This window comes from Azolla caroliniana, unplaced genomic scaffold (assembly GCF_043228905.1).
Source record: "Azolla caroliniana isolate FFs.n. ecotype wild unplaced genomic scaffold, voAzoCaro1.0.p SCAF_13, whole genome shotgun sequence".
NCBI lineage: Eukaryota > Viridiplantae > Streptophyta > Polypodiopsida > Salviniales > Salviniaceae > Azolla > Azolla caroliniana.
In genome coordinates, this window is record NW_028230448.1 from 9,705,498 (window position 1) to 9,715,177 (window position 9,680).

At 35.7% G+C, this 9,680-nt stretch overlaps 1 protein-coding gene across 1 annotated transcript; it reads left to right on the forward strand.

Moving 5' to 3' along the window:
- Positions 1 to 440: 440 nt before the first annotated feature.
- CRY3 (cryptochrome 3) lies at positions 441 to 9,680 on the forward strand. The gene is made up of 14 exons (XM_087329643.1): positions 441 to 507; positions 599 to 868; positions 4,087 to 4,226; positions 6,299 to 6,529; positions 6,607 to 6,750; positions 6,856 to 6,933; positions 7,309 to 7,425; positions 7,531 to 7,577; positions 7,646 to 7,722; positions 7,794 to 7,872; positions 7,952 to 8,021; positions 8,788 to 8,911; positions 9,054 to 9,103; positions 9,202 to 9,680. The coding sequence occupies exons 2-14, from the start codon at positions 628 to 630 to the stop codon at positions 9,430 to 9,432; spliced, it is 1,629 nt and encodes a 542-aa protein (XP_087185769.1). The 5' UTR covers positions 441 to 507; positions 599 to 627; the 3' UTR covers positions 9,433 to 9,680.

Here is a 9,680-nt window from a genome sequence, read left to right on the forward strand (position 1 = left end):
ATGGATGGTATGGAGCTATACAGAGAGGTAAAAAGAGAAGAAGAAAGTAGATGGCTAAGTGATTGGCCACGTTATAGTTAGTGTCCACACATAGAGAGAGATGATGGATGGTATGGTATGGTATGGTAATGCATAAAGGTGTAGTAGGCCCCATCATTGACTCCACATCCCCAAAGAAATACATACATACATGTATGTACTCACTCTGTACATACATGATTATGTATCCACACACACACACACACACACCCCACCAACAAATCGCCCACCAACATAAATTTGAATGTAAATACATACAACTGAACAAACCATATACATACATACATACTTTACAAATTACAACCACAAGAGCGAGTTGAACTTGAGAGTGTAAGTAAAATATGTTATGTTATGTTAATGTAATGAATGGTATGTATAATAAAAATACCATGCCTCTCCTGCAGCCTTCCAACTCCTTCTTCTTCTCCTCCTCCATCCGCCAATTCGCACTCCGCCCCAGCCCTCCACGTAAATTAACAAAGCCTTCTCTCTTTCTTCTTCTTCCCTTCCTCTCCTTCTTTGATTTCCTACTTACCTCATCTCTCTGTCTCTTTTGCAGGTCGATTCAGTCTCGTGCAGTGCCACTTAATGAGTTCCTCCTCCTCCTCCTCCTCCTCCTCCTCCGTGGAAGAGAGATACTCCACAAACAGGGTTATTAGGCGAGGAAAAGGCGTGGCCATTGCTTGGTTTAGAAATGATCTCCGCCTTGTCGATAATGAATCTCTATACCGAGCTTGGTCTTCCTCAGAAACGCTTCTTCCTGTTTACTGCCTCGACCCTAGACTCTTTGAAACAACTACCCACCACTTTGGTTTCCCTAAAACAGGGGGTACGTTAATTCCTCTTCTTTCAATGATGGCATTCTATTACAACTTTGTTTCTAATTATCATTTTGTTTGAATTTACTCATATATATATATATATATATATATCTCAAAATTCGAAGCTAGTTTTCCAATTTCAAATTTTTCAATCGTGTTTTTCCTGGTCTCTAGGATGTTTGTTGTATTCATGTTGAATTCAGCCTGGAATTTAATGGCAATTATTCTCTTTTATTCCCTTCAAGTTTTAAGGGTTCTGACACCTTTGCCTATTCTTGATCTATATTTAAAGCTGATCTACGAACATAATTGATCAATTACTATCATCATTGACCACTGATCTTGATCTAAAAATTCTAATCATTGTTTCGCGATTTTTTTTATCCATCTTATTACTTGGATAGTATGATTACATTCTTGATTATCGTTTGGTTTCAACAGACTCTACACCATTTTCCTGTTACTGTCATTTTTCGTAATATATTCTGTGTTCTTCAATTGAAAAAGACTAAAGAGGTTAAAAATCACCAAAGGATTACATTGATATTCAGAGAGGAGATAAAACCCACAAAAAAACTCCTGTAAATAGAATTTGGCGGTTTGGTTTTTCACCATCTATGTTTGAAAAGATGCGTGAGATTTGATGCATGTGTGCTGCCAAACTATGGGTAAATTTCTAAGAAATCATCTCTTCATTGGATTCTTGCATTCTTAATCTATTGTAGAACCCTTCTTAACAATACTTGAAGATACATTACCCATGAATATTGTGAGGATGCAAATATGGCAAGATAGTCAGTGCATCGATTTCAGAACCAAACCACCCAATATCAAATAATTAGAAGCTTAAATAATGTTCATCAACAAGACTTATTACAAGTGACATGTCTTAGAACCTTGAGCCAGAGATCTTAGGTTCGATTCTTCACCATACCTTCAAGAAAAGCTATGAAAACAAGATGAAAAGATAGAATACAATGAGACAAACAACTTCCAATTTGGGCTCTCTGAGCCTCAAATGGGAAGTAAGCAGGAATAATCTGTCCCAAAAATGAAGTCCATTGATGAATATGCAGCCATCTTCCTCCACAATCTGTTTGTCTATGCCTCCCTAGACAGACCAATAATCGCCACTGAATCAGCTTCACAAGGTCGCTCTGACATGGATAAGGTGGTCAATGCATGAATGCCTCCACTCTGAGCTGCAAATAGGAAAGAATGACGTTTAACCCAGAACTTTGTTGACTCAACAAAGCGTGTTTTTGCATGAGCAAATATTTGTTGGAATTGTCCAAAACATGTAGAGCATGTTGCTGATAACTATCGTTTCAAACACTCACTGCTTTGTGTCATACGATTCATGCAACAAAATCCAGCTCCTCTACTTTGTCCCACATCGCAGCCTTGTCTGGCCTTCAAAAAGGCGTGTGATAGCTCGTTTGCTTCTTCCCATTCTAGAGAATGCAGCTCCACCCTTCTTAGGCGTGTTTACCCTTTAGAAATACTGCAGCAAGAGTCAAGAAAAACGCCCTCCATTCTTGTTTTGGCTTTTTCTTTATGGTTATCTCAAATCCTCTTTAGGATATGCAGTATCTTCTCATTAAAGATTTATCACCAAATTATATATTTGGCCTTTACCAGAACATTTTATGTCGTAAGCCATAATCCAGGCATAATTTTCCTCGAATTTTCTTCCTAAATCGCTTTACCTCCATATTCCAAATTCTATGTCGTCTGTGGCATTCACTTTGTCATTTAGATGTCTGCCACTTTAGATCCAAAATCAGTAACAAAAATAGTATATTGATGTGTAACCATAATCCAAGCTTTTGTGTAAACATTAGTTTTATATATGTTTTTTATACTTTTGAGGATTTGAAAATTGATGCAACATGTATGAAACTAGATGATACAACCTAGTCTAAAATTGATTAGTTTCTGTTTATAAATGAGTGTTCATTGGTTTACTATCAAACTCTCAACTATTAACACTCTCATTCTAATATTAATCAATATTGTCTTTTCTACAAATTACTCGTAACATGTTCCCTTTTCTAGTTTTCACTGGAACAAATCTTTGCTTATTCCGGGGGAAAGCTGCAAGTTTACATGAATGAATAACCTTCCGTGGAAGTATTCTACTAGTTAAGTGCTAACTTTCATAAGTAAGAAAAGATGTAACGTATTCATCTTCGGATTCAATTCTTATTATAAAGGAAAAATCTATGATTATGTGTAATCAATGTACAGACTATAATGACAACTTCCTATCAAACAATGTTAGGACTCCAACTTGAGAATTCAGTACTACGATAACTTTATAGAGAGGGTCAGATGCAAAATGTCAACTGTGTTAAGTGTTCCTCCAGGTTTTATGATACTTCTAATTTCAGTAGTTTGCCATACTTGTTGAAATTCATGTAATGATATACATACATTTCCACCTCATAGGCATTCAGCACTTACTTTAAATGCCATTCCTGGTAATTTAAAATATGTTTTCGTCCATTGCGATGCCCAAAACTTGAGTGTATGTTACATTCTTCAGAGCACGTCAGGCTACAATATTCTCAAGATCGTCCTTGTATTACCCTCATGTGCACTATATTTATTCCATAGAGTATCAAGAGTCCAGACAGTGTTTTGCCTTTGTTCTTTTGTGTGTACACATTTCCTTTCTTGGTTAATCAAAGAAACTAGTCCTTGGAAAATAAAGTCTTTCTTGAGACTGCTAAAATCTGAGACTTCTGTGAAGATATCAGAGTTTTTAGAGATTCTTATAAATGTAATTCTTCCCAGTGGCCTAGTAAATACTTAGAAAATGATGACGATGATTTTTACGTATTTGCACTCATTTTGACCACCCATAATAAGCTGAAGACATAAAAGAGTTGTTTATAGATTATAGATTATGTGTAAAAGAGTTGTTTTGATTTGGAGACCATAAATTGAGCAGGTTTTCCGGAGGTCACAAATTATGATAATAAAATTACGCGAACCAAACTTGTTGATTCCTGATTGTTCTAGAGGATTGATATATTTTTGAGAGATTTATTGATCATTTGATGATACAACTTTTATGTAGAGTACGGGAATTTGAGAATCAGCCAATTATTTTTCCCATTATGAAAGTTTATTAACTGGCATATTTGTTGATGCTGTTCCGTTATTTCATTAGTTCATGCTATTGACATCTTAGGCTAAATGCTCATTTTCTGTTCCGTAGAGCTTCGGGCTAAGTTCATCCTTGAGGGACTAGCTGATTTACGGAAAAATTTGAAGAAAAGGGGTCTGGACTTATATGTAGAATATGGAAAGCCAGAAAATATCCTACCAAGGCTGGCTGGATTGACCTCTGCACACACTGTAATGCCTCTCTTCCCTCACCTTTTTTATTCCTAAATATTGATGTAAATGAGTAACCTACCACAACAGGTTGTGTCCAATGAGAAGTAAAATTTCGTGTCAGTATATTCATCATAGAATAAGATGTTAGCCAAAGATTGTGAACTTTATAGGGTTAGAGTCTAATTTTCTTTTGAAAGAATTATAAGACTTAACAACTTAGAATATTCAAATATGGTGACTATATATTTATAATACAGCATGTGATGCAAGATTTTGATGATGGAACCAAGGTTGTTTACTTTAATTGCAAATGGAAAGTGGTATGAAGAGGAGATAGCATTTGCATTTTCCTTTATGATTCTTCCCTGATCTAGATTATTAAGTGAATATTAAGGCTTCACCATACGAATTTCAAGCTGATTTTTATTGAGTAGGAAGCCAATGTTTTGTAGTATCTCTAGTGCCTTTTCTTTTAGGTCCAATCTCACCAAACACATTCGATAAATGGATTTATACATTTATATGATGAAGTCATAAGAAGGAACCTGCCTTAGCTTGTGCATCTTTATCTTTCTGTGTCATTGTTTGATTTCTCCATCTGCTTATAGTTTCTAGTTTAAGATTTACTTTTTTATTTCAGGCAACCTCAATTAGATAATGTTATTGGCTACAAATTAACATTTAACTCATAGATCTGACATGTGGTTTTTAAACTCAATATGTACCAGTGGTTCTAGGGATATGTATGGAGCTCGCCTTATTCAAAAATTTCAAATTTCATCGTCCTTGAATGAATATTTCCATTCTTGAAAGAATAAGAGGATATTGATACGATAGTAGATATCCAAGGCTTGATGATATTTAATTGGATGAAAAGTCCAAATCTGAACTTCTGGACCATCTTTGTAGGTTGTCGATCAATAAATAACATGGTGTAGGTGATTGGGGTTCCTCAAGATTATGTGAACCCCTTCCTCTTCTCCATGCCTCTTGGATGAGAGAATGCAGCCTTTATTATGCTAAAAGGAGTTGTGATTCCTACTACTCAAACAGAACATGCATTTAGCCAGGGTTGTCAATGTATTAGGATAAGCCTTATCTGTTCCTCTTATTCTACACATGGCTGATTGCCTTTTTTTGCTCATGTCTGTGCTGTAGTTAATTGGCACCCAAATTGACTATATCCTCACATTTTAAGGATTTAAATTCAAGTCTTCCTATGAAGACATTGCAACTGCTTACTAAGTTTCCAGAGCTCTACAACAGTCATAATGATAAACTACCACTATTAGATTCTGTTGATAAAAAGGAAAAGGATAATGTTGACAAAGTTTACACATGATCCATTTTCTTGAGAGACGTCGCACAAATTATAGCATATCATCAGAATCTCTAATCAATAACTATCTTCCTAGTCTGCAAAATAGTTATATAAGAGACCCCAGGTGTTATCCTCGTCCAACATTTCTATTAAAGTGTCCAAATACCAATATATCATGTAGTAAAGCAATATTATGATAATTTGTGATACATCCTTCTCTAGATTCATATCATATCCAGCGGAATTCTTACGAACCTAACTCCCAAAGGAACTCTGGCGGTTTGTGACAGTTGACCATCATATAATTGTTATGATAAGCAGAAGGGTGACCACCTTTTGTAGGCTCCCAGCCATTCTGCACATTATGATCCCCATCTCTCCAAAAGTAAGTGCTAACTAAGCTGGAAATGGTGGATAGTGACTCTTTATATTGTTTATTATCATGCAATGTGACTTGATCATAAATGTTAGTAACTTATTTATCTAAATCCTTTTGTAACTCTAGGATGTCTTGAATTCCTCAGTAGGAAATGTATTTGTTTTCTGTTTTGTTTAGTAGGTTTCTTTGCACTAATTGAATCTCAGGGTAGATATTCTGATAATGATCACACTGTTAGATATTATGCAATTTATAATATATTCTCCGTACAAATTCAGTGGCAATTTTTTTTTAACAAATCATAATTTCTAAAACAAGGATATTTGTTTAATTTAACGTAGCAGTTACTTTTGCAAATGCAATTACTGTACCAAAGATTTTTATTTGCAGATTTTTGCCCAGAAGGAAACCTGTAGTGAAGAGTTAATAGTTGAGAAACTTGTAAAGAAAAGTCTTCAGAAAGTTAAGCTGAATGGAAGGCAGGCTACAATGGGTGTGTATGAAAGCCTGAATTCGCAGTTCCCACAATTGGAGCTTGTTTGGGGCAGCACAATGTATCACCTTGATGATTTGCCCTTTTCTGCTGCTCAGCTCCCAGATGTTTACACACAGTTCCGAAAGGTCAATAGAGGTTAAAATAATATGTGAGAAATATAATTATGTTTTTATTTACTTATCAACTTATAATCTTCCTGTAGGCTGTTGAGGCTCGGTCGACAGTACGGCCATGCTTCAAGGTACCGGTTTCACTAGCACCTCCCCCAAAGAGTTTCATCGGCAGTGATATAGAATGGGGAAACATCCCGACACTAGAACAGTTAGGGTTACAACCACGAGATAAGGTTTTCTTGTTGATTTTATATCTGACATAAGAAATTTAGTTTTTCACAGTTTTTTGGAAAATACCTGTAATTCTCATTTGAAAGAATATGTTTTCTATCTACTAGACCTCTCTTGGCGTGATGGAATTTAATGGAGGGGAGACTGCAGTTTTCCATCGTCTTCATGACTACTTTTGGGAAAAGGTTAGTGACAAAATCCCAAGTTACTCTCTTTTTTTATTCAAATATTTGGATACTTTGTAAAGATGAAAATGTAAATGAATGTAATCTGGTTCTAACTCGCTAAGATATTATTATAAGAACGTTGATAAGTTAAATTGTATTGTGAATAGTAATTGTATCTAGTTCTAACTATAGCTGAAAAAGGAGAAATATCTTGTCAATGAAACTTTTAATGAAGCTTTGGTTTTAGTTATGCATGATTTTTTTACTCTCAATCAATAAAGTATTTTGCAGTGTCTTTGAAAATTAAATGTTTTTGACAGTCATTTGGTTTGCATATAATAAATATCTATGGATAGGTATTTTTCTTATAAAATTGCAGCTTCTTCACTACAGGACCGATTACGTGTTTACAAGGAGACTAGAAATGGGATGTTAGGTGCAGACTATTCAAGCAAATTTTCACCTTGGCTTGCAGCTGGGTTCATTTCTCCTCGGCTTATTTATGAGGAAGTATGTTCTTCTATATCAGCATTTGTTCTATACATGAATTGAACAGGATGTATGGTAGAGGTACTTTCAAAATAATGAGCTAAAGAGTACCATGTGAATTAATAGGTGAAGCGATATGAGAAGGAAAGGATATCCAATGATTCTACATATTGGTAATTTTCAATGTGATTTTATAACTATCGGAATATTTGAATCTAACCATTGCAGCTTTCCTTTCTAGGCTGCTTTTTGAGCTTCTCTGGAGGGACTATTTTCGCTTTCTGTCGATTAAGTATGGAGATGCAATTTTTCATTTGGGTTAGTAACTGTACATGTATATGAATCACTTTTCAGTATATCTATTCTAAGGTTGGCTGCATTCCATTTAGAGGGCCCGAGGAAGGTGAAAGGAATAAACTGGAGCCAGAATAAAGAGCTTTTTGAGTTCTGGCGAACAGGATCTACAGGGTAAACCTCAAGTAAAGAAGATTATTTTGTTCGTTAAACTTGCATTCAAAGTCGAAGATGATGAATATATTTGCAACAGCTATCCTCTCATTGATGCAAACATGAAGGAGCTCATATCAACCGGATTCATGTCAAATCGTGGACGGCAGGTAGACTGCTCAACACTGTAGAGTTTGATTGCTAAACTTGTTTGCCATTTCTCGATATATGCTTAAATGGCTTCCAATGTGGCCATTGCAGCAAGCCGGATTTTGTTTTTCAATGCATTAACGGCAAATAACCATGTATTGTAAATAACATGTGCAAATATTGACTCCTTTGATGTAGAAGAAATAGTTGTTTCAGCTTTCAGTTTGCTTCTTCCTTTACTAAGTTTTCGTCTCTAGCGAAGTCCATGCCGCCTGCATAAAACTCACAAGCCAATGCTAAAAACGATGATGCGGCAAAGATTCCCTAGAAAGTTCTCAATAGAGGTCCAATCTGGATGTCATCGTGGGGAAAGATAATATGAAACCAGTCAGTTATATTCATATTCATAATCATTCTCAAAGTCTAACTATTGCAATCCTAAAGTTTCTTTTAACGAATAGACAACATTTCATGTCTCACAAAGTGATGCAATCCCAATGTTTCCAGACGACCAATATAATGTAGATGAAGTCAAATGGGCTCACATGCATATTCTACTCATCAAAACATTTTCATAATCTAATCTTATGAATTCTCCCACCTGTAATTTAAGATTTAAATGTGTTGCAAAAACATATTATCATAGTGTAATCTGATGAAATCTATTGACAAATAGCTTTAATGTAGGATACATTTGCCTCATGTAAGATTCCTGCTAGTAATAAAGTTATTGCAACTGTAAATGGTTCCTGCATATTAAACGTAATGAAGTTCGTTTTCCTGCAGATTGTTTGTTCATTTCTTGTTAGAGATATGGGAATCGACTGGCGTATGGGAGCAGAGTGGTTTGAAAGCTGCCTTCTGGATTATGATCCATGCTCCAATTATGGCAATTGGACTTATGGTGCAGGTAAGTTACAGACACATGCATACATACATAGATAGATACACACACACACACACACACACGTGGATTCTGAATGGAAGGTCTGAACACATTTCAAGTATTGTTTGATTAAAGGTGTTGCAAATGTGAACTATATGATATACAGGGGTTGGGAATGATCCAAGGGAGGACCGCTATTTCAGTATTCCAAAGCAGGTGGTAGCTTTGTGTCCGTGTTTGAAGTAAGATATATGCTGTTTTCTATTTCTATGTTAAAATTTCCGATTAATACTTATTTTTCATGCATAGCCCAGGCTCAAAATTATGATCCAGATGGTGAGTATGTTGCACACTGGATACCAGAGATAGCAAGACTGCCCAAATTCCAGAGGCATTCTCCAGGACGTGCCTACTTAAAGCCAGTTGTCCCGTTAAAGTTCAGTGCCCCAAGGCAGTCACAGAATCCTAGGGCAGGCAGTAACATGTTTTTCAAGAACAGTGACAATAGGAGTGGTGGAGGCAGACGTGATGGTGGTTATCGTTGATTGGCTTATGCAGTGTAACTGGTTAGCTCTATTCTGCCTTTATTTGTGATCAGTTCATCTCTCGCACCCTATTTATTTATTTATTTATTTATTTATTTATTTATTTATTTATTTATTTATTGGACATCCCTGAAGTTGTGGTTTCCCTCTATGGGTCTCTTGACATTTTTATTGCCTTGCCATTCATGTATGTATTCATCATTTTTTCCTCACTGGATACTTGTCATAAACAAAGTTTATGTTTGATA